General features: G+C 40.3%; 1 protein-coding gene across 3 annotated transcripts in view; it reads left to right on the top strand.

The window, feature by feature from the left end:
• HS2ST1 (heparan sulfate 2-O-sulfotransferase 1) overlaps positions 1–20,548 on the top strand; it is an 80,119-nt gene that overhangs the window by 23,068 nt on the left and 36,503 nt on the right. Inside the window, exon 2 of one of the 3 annotated variants that reach the window (XM_090146408.1) lies at positions 19,498–19,551. The exons of the other annotated variants lie outside the window; for them this stretch is intronic. Within the exon in view, the coding sequence (XP_090002534.1) occupies positions 19,498–19,551 (54 nt within the window). The remainder of the gene's footprint in view (positions 1–19,497; positions 19,552–20,548) is intronic. 3 annotated transcript variants of the gene reach the window in all.

The raw sequence follows: 20,548 nt of genomic DNA, 5'->3' as shown, positions 1-20,548 counted from the left end.
ATTTAATGCATTGGCAAGTTTCTAATAAGGGCCTGGGTTGATTGAGTTAAACTTTGTGATTTGAGTTGTATTTTAATGTGATCACCATGTAAATAATGCACTAATTTTTTTTTTCAAAAGCCAGTAGGACTCCTAGCTGTGTGTATTGTCTTCTGCCAGGTGAACAAATGGACTGTATAATCCCTTCCACGAATTGAACATTTGTTCTTGGCCATACCCCGAGCCCATCTGAGTTTATGTACTATATGGAGGACACTGAATGAAGCTTTCAAATTTCTGGAACAACTCAACAACTGCTAGTTAAACTAATGTGACTAATTGCTCTGTGTTATGTGACGATCATATAAGAACACATTTCGCTGTGACTTTTAGGATCTCCTTTATAAAACCTAACGGTTAATATAGATCTGTTATTATATTGTATCAGGCTAAATGAAGATCGTCTGTAGAAGAAATGGGAGAAAGTTTTTTAAGAAAGGCCTGTGAGCAGGGAGCAAATATCTGTTCACAGTATTTGAAAAGGAAGAGAGTGCGAAGTTATCCTGCGAACTCTGATTTCCCTGCTTTTCATAAGAGCAGAAATTGAAAATTTCATTGTTGTGAAAGTGACTGGTACCAAATGTCATGTGAAGATCTGACATCTATCATTGTCATCTCTTTTTGATTCTGTCTTAGGACTTTACACATCTGGGGTTTTAGAAGCAAAGTGGTGGACAGTATAGGCATGTAAGTCTGCCTGTAGATTAGTCAGACTTATTAACAGAAACAATTTGGTAAACTTAGTAGTTTAAATATGTGTATATATATTAATTCTTTCATTTCCACTTCATCTTTCTGTGAATTTCTGATTTAAAGATGTATCTACCATATGCTTAAAGCAAGTGCAAAGTTGCCAACATGTAATAGAAATAATCTGGAGGGTTTATCCCTTCTTACCATTCATATGTGTTTGAAATAATCTGTTACAGTGAAGTACGAAGTGTACACTCACAACTCCTGTTTCTTGGTGATAGTGCCACTAAAGATGTATGAATAAATAAAAAAAGTGTAAGTCACATTACCTGTGGAATATTGCTTAACATTTGCATAAACATACACTTAACAAATTGTACCAAGAGGGAAAATGCAACATAATCATATCATAATTGCATAATCAATTCGCTGTGATTATATTTTCTCCCACGATGCAATTTAGTAAACAGGAGTTTGTGTGAGTATGAAGTCTCTTGCTTGCTGTGATTTGTTAAGCAAGTTTTGGGTTTGTTTTTTTTTTACTTTAGAAATAGTAAGAAACATCTTGTTTTTTATTTATCCATGTTATGACTCAATGGTAATGTGTGGAATATCGCTGACTATAATGTTCATTCATACACACTGTATTGAGTTTGAGAAGTTGTGCTCTGTTTGCATAAGACAGGGCATATATTTTAACTGCAGCTACTGAGACAGAGATACGGGTAACTAGTCAAGCACCAGAACCTTGTCATGAAGGTGGTTTCCTTATTTCAGTGTGGTGTAATGATGGGGATGTGTGGAGAGAGGAAGCAGTAGGAGGTATAATGTAGGTATGTGGTACTCACAAGTGCTGTATGCATGTAAATTAGCCGGATGTTATTTACTTTTAACTGTCTTGCTATTTTAAATTTTCTATGTTTCTACACAAGGCTTTGTATACGTCAGCAGATTTCATTATAGAGCTTTTCACTGACAAGTAGAATACAAAATCTTCAGGAATATGGAGTAAATCAGAAGGCAGCTTTGTAACTCTGAATCAGAAAAAGCCCTGAGAAAGATGGTGGTCAAATATACATACAGTCAGCAGGGATCTGAAGGAATGTGCAAGTACTTAACAGATGCATTTTTTTAAGCAAGGACGTGCATTACCTGCAATTCCCTCATATGTTCTGACAAACTTTCAAGCTTTTATCTTTATCAGTACTGAGGCTTCCAGCCAGGATTTTTAGTCTGAAACAAAACAGTCTTGGGAGCTAATGTGGGGGGGCTGACCTTTAAGACAGAGCTCCTCTGGATCTGCTTGTGTTTATAAGAGATGTGCTGCTGCCCAGCTGGAGGTTGCTACCCTCACCCTTTTACTGAAGGAAAAAAAAAAAAAAGAAAAAGATCGTGTGCATGCTTCCTATGCTGCTTTGATATGAGTGAGGTCACCTGATCTTGCCCAAATTTGTTTTGGGAGAGTTTGAGCAATCCTCAAACATGGTTTTTTTTATTTTTATTCTTTTTTTGGAGGAGAGGAAGTCATCAGAAGTCAAGAAGTGTAAGGTATAGGTACTTGCAGAGAGATTTCCTGTCTATGACCTGAGAGGAACAACTCCAAGAACTTAAAGAAATAAGTGCTTGCTTGCATATTAGTGTTGTGTAAAAATGTAACTCAATTATTTCCTTAATTAGATAGGATTTATTCCATGATTTCTCAAGTCCAGACTCCTTTTAACTTCAGTGAACGAATATGTGCTGCTCTACAGGGTATAAGAATAGGCAAGTACATAGCATTAGTTTTATGCTTGTGAATTATGGCTTCTAGTTTACATAAGCAGTATTTATGCCAGCAAATGGATGGTGTTGCTTGTTTTTTTACAAGCACACCAAACATCAATCTCTGCTTTGATAGTGATGGACAAATTGGTACTGGCTTTTACAGTCAGCATTATTCTATACCTGTTACATGGTGTATTCATATAGATGAGTTAGAACATGTTTGAGGTGTTAAGGACACTTTTTTAATGGACAAGATGTGAGTCATAAGAGAATTAAGAAAATTGTACCTTCAAAACAAGTAAAAAGGAATGTTTGAGGACCCAAAGATTCATAGTAGCAAATCATTGTAAATGTGACTAGTTCTGCAAAATGAGTAGAAATATTTGTGCTAAATTATCTTCTTGAACAGGAAACTGAGTTATTAGCAGTATCATCAGACAGGACGGGATTAGATGTTTATCTCACACAGAGATCTAAGCTCAAGAAAGAATTAAACTCCTGGGGCACATCGTTGGTGGTGTGCTGAGTTTGCAAAATCACTTTTGCTATATGTTACTGTTTTAGAATTTCTGATTTTTAGGAAGTACTGTTACAAGCACTTTGGAATATGAGGTGTAAATTTGCTTATGTTTCCATTAAAACACAAGTCTCTTATGTCATGAAAATAGTTGTTTGTTTTTAGTAAGGCTTGTCTTTAAAAGCTCAATTGTGTTTACAGGGAACCTGAAACATAGATCTTGTTTCTTTTATTAAGTGTTTTAAGCATCTTAACTGTTATGTTCTGTTTTCAGATGTCTTGTAAGTTGGCTTTCATATTACACTGACAGTGAACAAGCTTTCAGAGGAACGTTACTTTTCTGATAGGCAGTCTAGAATCCAGACATTATTAATTCATTCCTCAGTGTTCTAGAAGTCTTGATGATGTACTTTGACATGCACTGGTTTTGGCAGCGATGCTGACTTAAGCATATCCACCTCCTTGTTACTGCTTATTCCAGCTTCTCTGTAATCTCTTTATATGATACAGAGATAAACTGAATCAAGGACTTCTTTCACCAGGTAGCAAAACTGGTATTGGGAGGTATGAGGACAGAAGGGAGCAGTGGAGAACGTTGGTCTTGTTTTTTTCCCCTTTATTGTTCAGAGGATAGTCATAGAGGGAAGCCAGCTTCTGCTGATGCTACCAGAAATCGGAACAGGAAATTGTGAAAAAGCTGGTCTCACAGTAGGGTAGCAGGAAGATGATGAACAAGTGTATTTGTCTGTGTTATCATGGACATCTGCATCTGTCATGATAACTGTTGGGAGGTCAGTAGAGATGCTGCATTAGTACTGAGTCCATCTATTTATCAAACGTTCTTTGTCTTTTCAGTATCTGAAGAACACAGAACCAGAAGGCTGGCTGGCACGTGCTTTAGCTTCACTAAAGACAATGATGCTTCTTGGCAGAAGGTGCAGCAGTTTAAGAAATTGGCTGGATTGGCAAATGCAGTTTGATTTGAAAGGCATAAGTTGTGAAGGTGAACTGCAGTCTGAGTTGCAAGAGATTTACTGCTTGTTCTTTGGATAGCCTGGGTAACCAGGAAAATATATTTGTCTCCAGCTGGCCAAGTGATTGCGGCTTGCGGCTTTTCTTTAAGGATTTGAACAGAACTGCAGGCATCCATCTTTGTCATCTTTAGACTTGATTACTATAGCATACATTTTCTTCATGTGCTTTATGCCTGACATTTTACTCTAATCAGCATTTCCAAGTGGAGCTGCTTGTAATTGGGCTTGCTAGCCTAATGCTGTGTATTTTGCATTATTTAAGTTTACTCTTGCAATTGCTTAGCATTTGAGTATCTGACCCTTTTATACCTGCAGACTGACTGTATGCATCATATCTCATCTTCACACTTTGAACAGATTCAATAATTACATAGGATTTGTAGAATTAAGTAGCATCATATTCAATTAAGACCTTTCTGTTTTTCTTGAGGGCTTGAGAATCTTTCTATTACCAAGACTTGGTATGTTGACTGTGCCATGTGGATTAATAATGTTTTTTATCTTTGTTTACTGAGGTCCATCCCACCTCACCTTCTTGAACTAAGAACAGATATTCCTTAATTCTTATTTTTTGTTGTTGTTTTTCATTATCTTGCAGTTATGATAAGAATTCTATTATTTTTAAGCCTCTGAAAATACCTGAGGTTCTGTACTCCTTAATGGACAGTGATTCAGTTATGACAGCAATAAAAGTAGAGGACTACAGAGAATTCTATCTGGAATTTGCATCTGTTGAAAATGCTTATGGTTTCTTTAAGCACACTTGATACCCACTCTCACCAAAAAAGGCCTCAAACCAAACATCAGTCTTCTTTTAAGGTTTAAAACTTCAGGGTTTAAAACTTCATGATGTCCATGAATGCTGCAACATCCATTAAAATCAAGGAAGCACCCCATTTATTGTTGATACTTTGCATAGTGCTTGCTTTTAAAGTGCTATATTTATAAAGATATTTCAGGTTGTGCACGTAAGGGAATGCAACAGTTTAAATGATGTCTGAAGAAATAAAGTAGTAGCTTGCCAAATAGACTGCTTTATTTATGGCCTGACAGCCTGCTTGTGCCGTTGGACATATAGATTTGGACAAGCGTATTTGCGAAGGTACTTTAGAAATATTTCTTAGCACTAGCTCTGTAGAAAACCTATTGACCTGTAAAAGCATGCTGCTGAGTGCTGTATGTTCATCTGGATAGTAAATGTATTTTGTTATTCATTTGTGGTGCTAGTGATCCTGAAGATGTTCTAATGGGTGCCTTACTGAAAGAGCTTGGGTTTTCCTCAGAACTTACAATCAAATGCTATTCAGTTTATCTTTTGTGTAACAGTAGCAAAGAATGTCACTCAACATTCAGTTACAAGAATAAAGACAAGAAAGTTCTGGAAATAGCATGATCTAAATAGTGTCTGCATTTATTTATAATTAAATAAAACTGCTTTATGATTTAATAGATTTATAGACTGTTCTTGATCTGGACCCGATGTGAAAACAAAATCTTTGTCACAGAACATTCTTCTAGCACAGACTGCTAAAGACGTTGACTTAGCATAATTCCTTGACCCCCCGAAGCCCCAGTTCATTTGTTGGCAAACCTAAAACATTATTGCATTGTACTCACTGCTTGGCTCTGATCTGCTGTTGTTCTTTTTCTTTATTTCTTTCTTGATAAAAGTGGAAAGTTGATTAGTTATTATAAATTCACATGTTTTTCATTTCAAGTAGTAAACCATTTATCAATAATTATTCATGTTACCTTGAAGTTACTCACAGATGTTTCAGAAACAAACAATAGCCAATGGATTTAGTTCACCCTGCATCACTCTCATTTAGGGTTGTAAAAGTGCTTACGGCAGACTCAAGACTTGTTGCAAATTTTTTTCTGCTTAGAAGAGAATGTTTTTCATATGCTCAGTAAAATAGTTCACTGAAACTAAATGATTAAAACAGCCCTTAGACAAATTTTACAGATTGTTCCTTCATTGTATACTTGTGTTGTTCAGAACTTCTCAGAAATGCTTTGTCTTTAGAAACACAAAAACAAAACCCTGATGCAAACCCAAAATCGAAGTACTTTGTCATCTCAGCATCTTCTGGACAGATTCTCCTTTTAGATGAGGAAGATTGTACCTGTCAAACATTATCTGGCAGTGGTAAGTCCTGTGCAGCCCTTTGGGCTGCTGTACTGGTATCTACCACAACATTGGGCATCCTAATTCCAGTCTAGATGGATTACACTTGTCTTCTACTTGCAGCCATGTGCACTCAGGGTAGATGAGAATAGTTCTGTGTTCTCCTTCTAAGGCCTGAGCTCCAAGAAAAATGTTCTGAACTCCTCCTACCCTGGTTTGTAGCACAGGAACACATATAGTGGAGATTTGTCTCCTGATTTGAAAGAACAAACAAACCAATATGACACAAGGGGACTGTTAAAAAGACAACAGCAAAAGCTATTGAAAAATCATTGAAGTGATATCTGGGGGGGAAAAAAAAAAAAAGGCAACAACATAATTGAAAATAAGGAAGAGAGAAACAACTACAACTTATGGTTATTGATAGTGTTTTATTGAAATGGTGAATAGGAGATCTCTGGTAGGGAACTGCCTGCCAGAGGCTTGGGTCAGAACACGTTTATGAAACAGGCATTCTGAGTATCTGCTGCAAAAACACCAGCAGCCTGTTACCCCTGCCCCCTGCTTCCTGCAATTTTGCTTATCCTTCCCTTGACTTGATAATATAGAATTCCTTTTGATTTTAGAGTTGGAATGTCAGCTTTTTTTGCTGACACATTTCCCATTGATTTGGCAAGGAAAAAATTATTTTAAAATAGGCTTTTTAAAATGTATCACGGTATAAAAGGAAATATCCTTGTTTCTATTCATGTTAAGGAAGAAGAGATTAATAAGAACACTGCAGTCTTACTTAGTACACTGTAATCTTTATAATCCAAAACTCTATTAAGTATTTAAAGTTAAATTAGGTGGCTATCCTTCTGGCACCAAATGAGATGAGGAGGGAGACCTGTTGCTTTACTATAAATTGTAATGAAATTTCAGAATACATTGACAGTCTCTGTAGTGCATCAATAGGGCTGCACTAAACTGCTGGCTGTTTTCCTTAGGGTACCTTCCATTACTCTGAAATGCACAGCAAGCTGCTCGTAACAGTATTTTCTCATGAGAATAGCGGTGAATTAAGGCCCGGTTTTTCACATTGACATTACCAGCTCTGCTGCTGCTTGCTGACAGGGAAATTCAGTACCATTTATGGCAGCATTTCCAACTATTATTTGTATTGGTTTGTTGGTTTTGTGCATTATAAATGCCATCAAATCCCTAATAAAAGAATGTTCATGTAAATAATGTCTGTATAATATTTAGAAGTTGACTGAGGTTTATTTACATGGACAGAGGCAATATGCTGTTTGACAGCCATTACAGCAAGATTGCATTTGTTTTAATAAATGGGTAATTGTGTGCAGACTGCCAGTTATGGGTAATGTAATTCTCAATTAGATTATAGTTCTTGATCGTATTGATTGGATCTGCTCTGGGACTATTGATTACTATTTGTAAATGCTTCTTAACGGGTTTGTAAGAAAACTTGAAAATCTGGGAAGCTGTCATATGCTTCTGCATTCCTCTAAATAGCAAGATATTAGGAAGAAAATCACTTTAGGGCATATGGTTTCAAACACTGATTTAGGTTATCAAGTTAGAGCAGTAATGGTTTTACAGAGCAGTAAGAGCTCTCCAGCTCTTTGGGCTTTGCAACCATCATGGGATGTGTGAACATGTAGAGTGATGGGTTGCTTCCTGAGCTATGTCACTGGACTTGGGAGTACTTGGAATGATTAAAGAGGTGGTTTGAAAGGCAGCATCTGTTGCCAGAACCTTTGACTTCTATGATTTCATTTTCTAAAACTGATTAGTTAATGACATAATTATATAATTCACCGGGTAGACTAGGTTATGAATTAATGGTTTCTTATTCTAGCCAGCAAACTGAGCCTTCTGATTCATGATAAACTGTGGTCAGCATTAGGTATGTTTTAAATTTTTCTTAAAGTGCTTAATTCACTTTTTAATTCTGTGAAGGATTTTTAAATGAGGCTAATGCTTAGTGTGTAAAGCAAGTCTATTTAATGCCTCCAAGAGAAAAAAAAGAAATCACAGTATGTATGTGGTGAAACAGGCAGGTAATATCAGTCATGGACACTGCAAAGAATTGGTTTCACCTCCTGAAGCACAGAATGGTGACTTAAGTATTTTAAGATGAGTTTTAACATTATCAAAATGAAAAAACAAAATAGTAATGAGGTGAATCTAAAGCTCAGCAATCATACTGTGATAAGGCTACCTCATCAACAGGGAAAACTGAGGAGTGTAGCCAGGTTCTTATGGACCAATGCATCTGCTTTTGAGGCTAACACTGCTGACGTTTTCTTTTGCGATATTGGCCTGACTTCCTCTTAACAGAGACTTAATTTTAGGAAAATAAGGCATACTGTTTTAACAAGCTAAATAAATATAGTGTCCACATTTATTTTCAGAGAGAAAGAAGCCCTATTTACACATACACAAACCTGTTAGTCATGTATTCCTTAATGAACATCTTAAAAAAACCAAACAAACCATTAAACAATTACTTTTAGTATGGGGGTGGGGAGGAAGTGGGTGACACACTTTGAATGAATCTGCCTGAATTTCCTTCACTTTGGCTTTCAGACAGCTTTACAACTCTAAGTCATTACTGATAGAGAACAGCAGCATCAGATGGTCTTGTTAGTGCAACATGTGTAAAGCTTGCAAGTCTCAAAGGTCACTTGGAAAAGTACATCAAAGCTCACAAATGTTGGTATGTACAGCCACAGCTTCCTGTTTTGTTTAATCAGGTATTTTGTTTGTCCATGGGGAAGCTGTGCTGGTGAAATGAAAATACCAAATTCCCAAATAATTGTTATGTGAACATCCAGTACCACATCGCTGATATGTTGGGCCTTTTTCTCAGGGAAAATACAAGATGTCCAAATAAGTCTAGCAACTGAAATTAAAAAACTAGTTGAATGCTGTAAACCTTGTTCTTGACAGAGGTGCTGAGTTTGATTGCCTTTTTTTTCTTTCCTGCTGACCCTTCACTAACACTTATGTGACAATCTTTTTGTCTCTTTTTGCAGATGCTAGCAACTTGCTCCCATGTTAATAATCTCTTTGAATGCCGGCTATCCTTTTTGTCTCAAGAGAGCTAATTAGTATAGTTAAGGTTAACTATAAAACTGTAATTGGTTTTGACAGTGTTGCTTCTTGTCAGATGTGACCCTTTGGGGAATGAACAATTGCCCACCTGTTTTGGATTTTTTTTTTGCAGAAGTGGATCATTTGGTCAAATCTGAATCATATCAGAGAAATGAGTAGGGAAAGGTAAACTTTTTTTCCAGGTAGTTGTGATGTCTACTGTCATCTTCAGTGGACATCAGCGACTTGACTGATACTGATCAGGTACTGCTCTTCATGCAATGACATAATCGAATTATCTGCACTGAGTCTCAGTTTCATTGCTGTTTTAATTGTCTGCAGTATGGAAGATTAAGACCTAGTGCAATGCGTCCTTTTAATCTAGCTACTTCAGTGGTGTCATGGTTTTGGTTTTTGCTTATTTGACTTTCAGTATTCAACATCAAAACATCGTGTACTGGAAGTGTTAATGTTCTAACTCTACGTACCTATCCCTATACATTGCGGAAGTCACGGGATCTGACCCTTCCGGGGGGGGCGGTCTCTTACTGCCTGGCAGTGGGTGCTGGAGGGTGCTTTCCTAGCCGTTCCAAGCTTTTTCAGGTTTGACTCGGTCTCGGGAACTCTCTCTCATATCTTATTTCATTCATTAGTCTCAATTTCAATTAGATTGTATTATATTGTATTATTTTGTATTCCGATATCATAGTTAGTAAAATAAGTTTACCTCCATAGATTGTTGCCGCTGTTTCTTTCCTTTTCCCCCTTCCTTCCCATTTTGTGGGCCCAGGTGGGGGGTGGGGAGGGCAGGGGCATACTGCCCCCTGTCACGGGCATAAACTGATCCAGTTAATTCCGTGACAGATTTTGGTGGAGGATGCGGGCATAGCTGCCTTTTGTTTTTGGTTTTTGCTTTTTGGCTCTTAGAACGAATCTCGCTCTCTGCTCTTAGAGAGCTTCGTTAGGGAGCATTATCAGTAGTTCAGGTTTTGTGCTGGGAAACTTGACCTTGAAAGACCAGGCGTACTGCCAGTATTCTGGGATATTTGTAAACTTTGAGCACTGCTTAGTCTGGGTAGTGCCTTTTTTTCCTTTCCCCCCCCTCTTGTTAGTTTCAATTCATTAACCCTTTTTGAGCAGAAACCAGCGATGAACCCACTCTTTTTCGTGGAAACGCTGAGTAAGGGATTAAAAGCTATGGTGTTTCTCGCGACCTACTGGCGAATCATCAATGTCATCTTTACTTGTTGTGGAATGGTGTACGTATATAACTACATACGGGCACTGACGGAGACGCCTGTATGGTACCTATCTTGGTACCTATATGCAATGTTTAATACGAATTTTGACACTTGCATCCCGGATGGAATGACTAATTTCACAAGCAACTACATCCCAGATGGAATAGCTAATTTTACAAACCACACGATGTTCAAACCAGTTTCCAGGTTTTCCTTTTGGTTTATCAGACGCTTTTCCAATGCTGAGTTAACTCTCATGCTTGTGGTCGTAACAGTCCTGTTCATATCACTCTCCCTGAATGTAGTCCTATACAGGAATAGTAAGCAGAAGGAGTCTCCTCCAGAACCAGAGAATGCTGACTGGCAGGGAATATGGAGAGGTTTAGGAAAAATCTTAGAAGCATGGGGACCCGCAATGTCATGGGATTTCACTCTTGAGCACCTGTGGGATCCCCAGAAACTTAGCCAGTATTTGGAACAGGGGCAGTGCGGCTCAGGTAAATCTAAGGAGGTACAACTTATTTGGGGTTTGGCTTGTGCTTACCGTGCCATATATAATACTGTTTTGGAGAGAGAGAGTTTCCGAGCTGAGGTTCAAGCCAAAGGGAAAGTCAAATCTGATCAATTACAGGAGACACCAGTAACAATATCAGTTGCCCCTGTGGAGGGCAAGAAATGGAAACGAGTGTCCTCGCGTCTAGAACGGAAAAAAGAAGAAGAGGAGGAGGAGGAGGTGGAGGAAGATCCAGGTGAGGGGCCCTCCTCGAAACCACCAACATCAAGAAAGGCAAAAGGAAAAACTAAGAGACATGCAGAAGAGAGTGATGAAGAGGAAGTTTCTATTACTACTCGTCGGCCTCTGAAGATGACTGAAATCCAAGGCTCAAGAAAGGAATTTATACGGCGCCCAAATGAAACTATCGTTTCCTGGTTAGTTCGCTGTTGGGACGACGGGGCCAGTAGCTTGTCTCTAGATGGTAACGAAGCTCGCCAATTAGGAGCCATTGCCAGAGATCCAGCTATTGACAGAGGAATTAGTCGATGTCTGGATGGGGCTGCCTCCCTCTGGGAACGAGTATTAACAGCCGTGAAGGAGAAGTACCCCTTCAAAAGTGGCTTGAAGCCTGTGACGAAAAGATGGGATACAGTTGAACAGGGTATCCAGTATTTGAGGGAAATAGCCGTGGTGGAAATGTTGTATGACCCAAACTGTGTTTTTAACGACCCACAAGGCCATGACCCTGAGAGAGTGAGAACAACGCGTGAAATGTGGCAGCAACTCACATCAACAGCACCAGCCAGATACGCCTCTGCACTATTGGCAGCATCGGACAGATACCAGGACCAACAGAGAAGCCCCTTAGTTTATGAATTGATTCTTATGCTCCAAAGCTATGAACAACAGCTACCCCCAACTCGCGCCGCCATCGCCGCCATCTCACAAATGACGGAGCAACTGAATAAAGTCCAAGAGCAAGTGTCTTCACTGATGAATCGTGACAAACCTGTAGAAGTATCAGAAACGCTTGATGAAGATCAGAATAGTCAAAAGAGTCTACTGAAGGAGCTGATGAAACTAATACGGATTGAACTAACTAAAGACGATGAACCCTCCTTCTCAGGTGCAAAATCAAAAATCTCAGCTGTTAGAGGCAAACGCTCTCCAGCTCCAGGAAGGAATCCTACATCGCGACTTGCCTTGTGGCGTTACTTACGTGACCATGGAGAAGACATGAGGAAGTGGCACGACCAAGCTACTCATGTACTACGAGCACGGGTGAGAGAATTACAAAGCAGATCAACTGCCAGTGCAGTTGCTCCGGTTACCACAGGTAATGAATAGAGGGGCCCTGCCCTCAGTCAGGGGGGGGAAAGGGATAATAGAGTTTATTGGACTGTGTGGATTCGATGGCCTGGCACATCAGAACCACTGAAATATAAGGCATTGGTGGATACTGGTGCACAGTGCACTCTGATGCCCTCGACTTATGAAGGGACAGAATCAATCCATATTTCTGGAGTGACTGGGGGCTCTCAAGAATTGACTGTGTTGGAGGCCGAGATAAGCCTCACTGGTAGGAACTGGCAAAAGCACCCTATTGTGACTGGTCCAGGGGCTCCATGTATACTTGGTATTGATTACCTCAGAAGGGGGCATTTCAAGGATCCTAAGGGGTATCGATGGGCCTTTGGAATAGCTGCTATAGACACAAACAACATTAAGCAGCTGTCTGTTTTGCCTGGCCTGTCAGAAGATCCGTCTGTTGTGGGACTGCTACAAGTAAAAGAGCAACAGGTACCAATTGCTACAAAAACGGTGCACAGACGGCAGTACCGCACCAACAGGGATTCCTTGCTCCCCATTCATAAGTTGATTCGTCAACTAGAGAGTCAGGGAGTGATCAGCAAAACTCACTCGCCTTTTAACAGCCCCATATGGCCAGTGCGTAAAGCCAGCGGAGAATGGAGGCTGACGGTGGACTATCGTGGCCTGAATGAGGTCACACCCCCACTGAGTGCTGCTGTGCCGGACATGTTAGAACTCCAGTATGAACTGGAATCAAAAGCAGCCAAATGGTATGCCACCATTGACATTGCTAATGCCTTTTTCTCCATTCCTTTGGCCAAAGAATGTAGGCCACAGTTTGCTTTCACCTGGAGGGGTGTTCAGTATACTTGGAACCGTTTGCCCCAGGGGTGGAAACACAGCCCAACCATTTGCCACGGGTTGATCCAAACTGCATTAGAACAGGGCAGTGCCCCTGAGCACTTGCAGTACATTGATGATATCGTTGTGTGGGGTGATACAGCAGAAGAAGTCTTCACAAAAGGAGAGCGAATAATCCAGATTCTTCTGCGTGCTGGTTTTGCTGTTAAGCGGAGCAAAGTGAAAGGACCTGCTCAGGAGATTCAGTTCCTAGGTATAAAGTGGCAAGATGGCCGTCGTCACATCCCGACAGATGTGATCAACAAAATCACCGCTATGTCTCCACCCACTAGTAAGAAAGAGACACAATCTTTTTTGGGTGTAGTGGGCTTTTGGAGAATGCATGTTCCAAACTATAGCTTCATTGTAAGCCCCCTTTATCATGTGACGCGAATGAAGAATGAGTTTACATGGGGCCCTGAGCAGCAGCAGGCTTTTGAACAGATTAAACAGGAGATAGCCCGTGCCGTGGCCTTAGGGCCAGTACGGACAGGGCAGGATATAAAGAACATCCTCTACACTGCTGCTGGAGAGAAAGGTCCCACTTGGAGTTTGTGGCAGAGAGCCTCAGGAGAGACCCGAGGCCGACCCCTGGGATTCTGGAGTCGGGCCTACAAGGGGTCGGAAGAGGGCTACACTCCAACTGAGAAGGAGATCTTAGCTGCGTACGAGGGGGTTCGGGCTGCTTCTGAAGTGGTCGGTACTGAAACACAGCTCCTTCTAGCACCTCGACTACCAGTGTTGAACTGGATGTTTAAAGGAAAGGTTCCCCCTACCCATCACGCAACTGATGCCACTTGGAGTAAGTGGATTGCGTTGATTACGCAAAGAGCGCGGATGGGGAACCTCAGCCGTCCAGGAATCCTAGAGGTCATCATGGACTGGCCTGAGGGTAAAAAGTTTGGAACACCAGCAGAAGAAGTATCACGAGCTAAAGAGGCCCCACCATACAACGAATTACCAGAAAATGAAAGAAAGTATGCCCTGTTCACTGATGGATCGTGTCGTATTGTGGGAAAACATCGCAGATGGAAATCTGCTGTGTGGAGCCCCACACGACAAGTTGCAGAGGCCACTGAAGGGAAAGGAGAATCAAGCCAATTTGCAGAGGTAAAGGCTGTCCAACTGGCCTTGGATGTGGCTGAACGGGAGAGGTGGCCAATGCTTTATCTTTACACTGACTCGTGGATGGTGGCAAATGCTTTGTGGGGGTGGTTACAGCAGTGGGAGCAAAATAACTGGCAAAGAAGGGGTAAACCTATTTGGGCTGCTGAACTGTGGAAAGATATTGCTGCCCGAACAAAGAATATGGTCGTGAAGGTGCGCCATGTAGATGCTCATGTGCCCAAAAGACGGGCTACTGAAGAACAGCAAAATAACCACCAGGTGGACCGAGCTGCCAAAATTGAGGTGGCTCAGATAGACCTGGACTGGCAGAACAAGGGTGAATTATTTCTAGCTCGGTGGGCTCATGAGACCTCGGGCCATCAGGGGAGAGATGCAACATATAAGTGGGCTAGAGACCGAGGGGTGGACTTAACTGTGGATGCTATTGCACAGGTTATTCATGACTGTGAAACATGTGCTATAATCAAACAAGCCAAGAAGATGAAACCACTCTGGGAGGAAGGACGATGGCAAAAGTATAAATATGGGGAGGCATGGCAGGTTGATTATATCACCTTGCCACGATCCCGCAGTGGTAAGTGTTATGTGCTTACCATGGTAGAGGCGACCACTGGGTGGCTTGAAACATATGCAGTACCCCATGCTACCGCCCGAAACACCATATTAGGTCTTGAGAAACAAGTCCTTTGGCGACATGGCACCCCAGAAAGAATTGAGTCAGATAATGGGACTCATTTCAAAAATTCTCTTGTAAATACTTGGGCCAAAGATCATGGCATTGAGTGGATTTACCATATTCCCTATCATGCACCAGCTTCTGGTAAAATCGAACGATACAATGGGTTGTTAAAAACAATGCTGAAAGCAATGGGTGGCGGAACATTTAAGCACTGGGAGAAGCATTTGGCAGAAGCCACCTGGTTAGTCAATACCAGAGGATCTATCAATCGTGATGGTCCTACCCAATCCAGCTCTCTACATACCGTAGAGGGAGATAAGGTCCCTGTTGTACACGTAAAGAGCATGTTGGGAAAAGCAGTTTGGGTTCTTCCAGCTTCTGGAAAGGGCAGACCTCTCCGCGGTACTGTTTTTGCCCAGGGACCTGGATCCACTTGGTGGGTAATGCAGGAAAATGGGGATGTTCAATGTGTACCACAAGGAAATTTGATGTTGGGGGAGTGCAGACAGTAATTCCATGTATATAGACGTGTGCGTGTGATGCATTTGTAATCATTTTGTTTGTTTGCATATGTGTGTGTATATATATATATATTAAGCGTGATGTAGTGATGTAGAATAAGGGGTGGAATGTCATGGTTTTGGTTTTTGCTTATTTGACTTTCAGTATTCAACATCAAAACATCGTGTACTGGAAGTGTTAATGTTCTAACTCTACGTACCTATCCCTATACATTGCGGAAGTCACGGGATCTGACCCTTCCGGGGGGGGCGGTCTCTTACTGCCTGGCAGTGGGTGCTGGAGGGTGCTTTCCTAGCCGTTCCAAGCTTTTTCAGGTTTGACTCGGTCTCGGGAACTCTCTCTCATATCTTATTTCATTCATTAGTCTCAATTTCAATTAGATTGTATTATATTGTATTATTTTGTATTCCGATATCATAGTTAGTAAAATAAGTTTACCTCCATAGATTGTTGCCGCTGTTTCTTTCCTTTTCCCCCTTCCTTCCCATTTTGTGGGCCCAGGTGGGGGGTGGGGAGGGCAGGGGCATACTGCCCCCTGTCACGGGCATAAACTGATCCAGTTAATTCCGTGACAAGTGGCAAGTACCCAAACAGGTAATTTTATGCATGTTGGAGAGCTGCGTTAGTAACATAATAGGGTATAAGGTGGTAGTGCAGCATCAGTCCTATGTGAGAAAATAGTTCTGGGAAGTAGTAGAAGATAAAATGTGCATTCTGTATTGCAGCTGAGGTTCTTCTCCTTAATAACTAATTTGAATGGGATTTCAGGAGGCTCTTTTTGAAATACCAGCTGCTCTTTTGGATCATTAAGGGCTAGGGAGAACTGCAAGTCAAACTGATACCATGATTGAAGTCTGAGTTCAGAGATTTATGCAGGTTAGCTTCAAATTCTGTTGATTGTGTATGCTAATAGCTTCTTTCTGCATGCATTTCTTCGTTGTTTAGAAAATGGGAAGAAACATCTTTCTCAAAAGCATCTTAGAGGTTAAATCCACAGGCTCTGGAGGCGTGTAGAGTTCATGGCCAATGTGGCAGGTTTCCTCTCAGAGATTCCCTCCGTACAAGAAAGCAGTGCCCTGCATTAAAACGCTCTGGATGTGGTTGAATTAAAGACCATTGCCTACTAGTCTGGTGGTTCTTAGGGATATTTCCTTTTTTTCCCTCTCTACAAAAAAACCTCTTGTACAGAATGTCCTTTATTTTAGAAGTTCACCAGTTTGGAAGTGAATAGCTACAGATAAACACAATGAAATTTCTCTGTCATCAGCTGTTATTTGTCACTACTTCTGTGAAACAGTTCCCGTTCAATATTTAAAAACACTCTCCTTGCCAGAAATTTTAACTTTCTGGCCAATACTGATTTCATGTAGCTGCACTCATTTCTAAGTTTGGTAATTTTTCTGTGCTGTGTTGTTTCTCTCTCACTGGCAGTGAAGGAAAAGAAGATTCTGGAGAGAGAACAGATTCTGGGAAGGAGAAAGCAGCTCTGTTTCAGCATTCCTAGCCCTTTGTTGTGCTCCATAGAGTGGAAAAAAATCGTTGTAGGTTTGTAAAGAAATCTTTAGGAACAGAGTTGGGCCATCAGGTACTTACCACCAGCTATCAGAAACTGAGATGAGAATTCAGTTTGCAGGGAGTCCAGCTCCTCTCTTGGCCATGGAATCAGGAGGAGCTGTTTCTGAGCCTGAGGCCCTGAGAAACATGAAAACTCAATGCTGTCTTCATGGAACTGCTCTTAAATTGTGTGTGGATTCATGGGATGTGGTAAATGGCTGCTCTGGAGACACCTATGAAGATGATGACAGGAAAAAACTTCAAACCGAACTGTACTCGTGTTTCTGTTATCCTAGCATACCTGTTCTATGCCTGACATTTTTTCTTTTAATGTGCGTTTTAATATCAAAAAGTGCACTGTTTGTGTTGTCTAAGTTTATTCACTGGTTTTGATTTTGTTTTCCAGTGCTGTATAGACACCAGACTAAAACAAGCCAACTGTAGCAGCAGTAGTTTCAGTGTTTATTGTCTAAAAATTGTAAATATGCAGCAGTTTTTCAGGTGTTCTACAAGCTTGACTAAATTAATAGCACTCCTGGGAAAGAGACAAAGAATTCTTTCTAATAGACTGTTTCACAAAATGTAAATCAGACCATCGCCAGGTGTGAGACTATATGTAGTGGTATATTTAAGCCAGCTTTAAAATTGTGCGAGTTCTCATAGTTTCATCCTGCATTAAGCTTCTGATGTATGTGCTGTTATTGCTGCAGAAATTTAATTGTGTTAATGTAGTCCCTGACTCCTAATGAATAACTTGCGAATGAACTGGACTGACACTTTCTCAGCATATTGTGTTTGCATCTTAATGAACATATTCTGCTTGGTCATGATCAAAATACGAATTCATTTCCATAATGTTAATCAAGCACTTGTTCTTAGCATTTGGAAAAGGGCAGGACTTAAATTTAATTTTAGTACGTGCACGTATCTAACACAAATTTAACAGCTAGTTTAAACTACAAGTTGCTGTCATAGTGAAAACTGATATTAACTATCCCTTCTAAAAGCTCTATGTTAAATGTTCTTTTAGAATGTGTTATAGATTGATATTTTATAACTCATTCCTATTGCTTCCTTTCCAGGCATAAATCTTAGCTGAACTTTCCCTAATCTTTCTCAACCTGTTTAATTTAGATGATCACTTTCTATTTTTAGCTGTTCATGGAGTGATAATTCTTTCTTGCTAGTTTGGTACCACTTCATCTTTGGAACCAGAGTGCTTAAAAACAAGTGCTTAACAACATCCTGTAAAGACTTTTTCTTAGAGCCTAAAGGAAGCAGTTTTGTTAGCAATAATTGTGACTGTAGTGGTTCTGGACCTGCTCTGAAGTTTTGGTGTGGTTCCAAAGTGATTGGATTCAGGTATCATTTCATTTAGGCGTCCAACTTTTCCCCATTTCTTAATTGTGATAAAAATCATAAGGAGACAGTTTGAAGAAGCTCTGTCACTGGTCGTTCTCACAGATAGAACCCCCTGTTTTCCATCAGCTTCTCACCAAGATAAACCATCCGCTATCAGTGTTGGAACATGGAGCCTTAGAGTGTACCATTTACTCAGTGGTAAGCTCACACAAGTTATTTTCATTTGGAAAGCCAGCATATCTGTGAGTATAAGTGTAGGCTAACACAGGACAGAAGAGGAATTAATATTGGATAGTATCAAAGCAAAGACAATTTACTTTCTCTTGTTGATATTTATCCATATACAGCAATTTTAGCTTTGTGTTTTTTTTATTAGAGCTCGTGGATTTACCGAGAAAATTTCAAATTTTGCCTTGATTCTCCTTATGCAAACAAATAATGATCTGGCTTTCCTCATCCCAAACTATTTTAGTCTGCTGTTTGTCAAAGCTGCCTGGCTCTAAGGGTATTTCATTCTAGTGTTGCTACACAGACAAAGCAAAAATCTTAAGAGGGTCAAAGGAAGAATAATTCTTCAGTCCTGGTAGATGGATTTTGCTGTATTTTCATGTGGTTGTTGGAAAAGTGCTTCTGTCCTCAGTGTCCCTTCGTGCTCTGCCATGTCTGTGTGTGCCTTCTGAGATGTGGAGCAGGGCCTGTTCTTTTCCCTGGTGTGGATTGGGACTTCTCAGTCTCTGCCACATCCAAGCAGCTCCCAAGGAACTGGCAAATACTGTGCTTGACAGATGGCATTTTAGGAAAGCCAAACAAAAGCTCGTAACTTCTGCTTTTGCCTTTGCTAGGAGGAGATACTGCGGTAGTAAACCACGAGTTTAATGACCAGCCTTGTAAAGACAGTTACTGGGTTTGATTTTACAGAGTGTGACTGCTTTATGATGTGTGTATAGCAACTGAAGTTGTGTAGTAGAATATGAGAGTGTGTAACACAGAGATCTTGTTTTGAGGTGGAACTGTTTTGGTATTCCAGGTTCCTTACAGAACTATTCAGCAGATTCCTGTGGTGAACCTTCCAAGGCTCTGAGTAAGTAGTCTTTAGATTCATTCACTGCTGGAAGAGCATTGCAAGCAAACATGCAATGGCCTTTTCCAGACAGATACTGAGAAGGGGCTTTTCGTGAAGGATGACAGCAGAGCAACTGAGCAGCCGCTTTGAAATCAGAGTGTAGTGTCTTCTAACTCTTTCTTTCAGATATCCATGAGCACTGTTTAGTTACTTTACTGGCAGATCTGTTCCCACGCAGAGGAAGTTCTGATTTTGGAGCCATCAGATATTCTGCTGGGTCCCTGCACTTGAAGTATGAAGAAATTGATCACTTAGCAGAAGTTTTATTTGCATAAGTGTGCTATATCAGTGCCGCAGAATTACTTATTACCAGTTGGAGCAGCTGGATGTTACATGCCTGGGACTTGAAAAATTACTTTAATTTGACATTTTTGTATTTTTTTATTTGTCAGGGGGTTTGTTTCATTTTATGGAATAGTTGAATAGAGAAACTATGATTGAAGTACTGATCTCAAACATCTAGTCTGTATGTTAGCTATCAGCACATTTCCTACATCAGTGTTTTATTCTGTGTTAAAATAATGCAAGAATTTTGCAGTCTGTTTAATTTTTTAAGCCAAATATAGGGATGAAAATGCACAAAGCAGGAAACAAATACAGCTTAAACAAAACAAAGCCAACAACAAACATTTCCTTTGTCAGTGTAGTGATTATCCAGATCTTGACATACACAAGACAATTTAAGAATACGCATTTCTGATTGATTTTTGTTTGTCTGCTGCTCCACAGCTTCTTCAAAGTGAAGGTGAAATCCTTCTAGGAAGCATTCGCATACTATGAAAAAGACAAAGCCAAACAAACTCCCTAACAAAGCGTTTAAAAATTAAAGTTGAGGTAGCAAGTGTTGGCAAGAGGATAGAATCTGCCAAATGCTGAAGTAGAAGGAAGCTGTTCTCTCAACTGCAAAAATGTGTGGTTTTTGTTTATTTTCTGTAGGTGTTTTTGTCCTAGGGGA

Source organism: Phasianus colchicus, chromosome 9 (assembly GCF_987193195.1).
Source record: "Phasianus colchicus chromosome 9, bPhaCol1.hap1.1, whole genome shotgun sequence".
Lineage (NCBI taxonomy): Eukaryota > Metazoa > Chordata > Aves > Galliformes > Phasianidae > Phasianus > Phasianus colchicus.
This window is presented reverse-complemented; position numbering and strand designations above follow the sequence as displayed.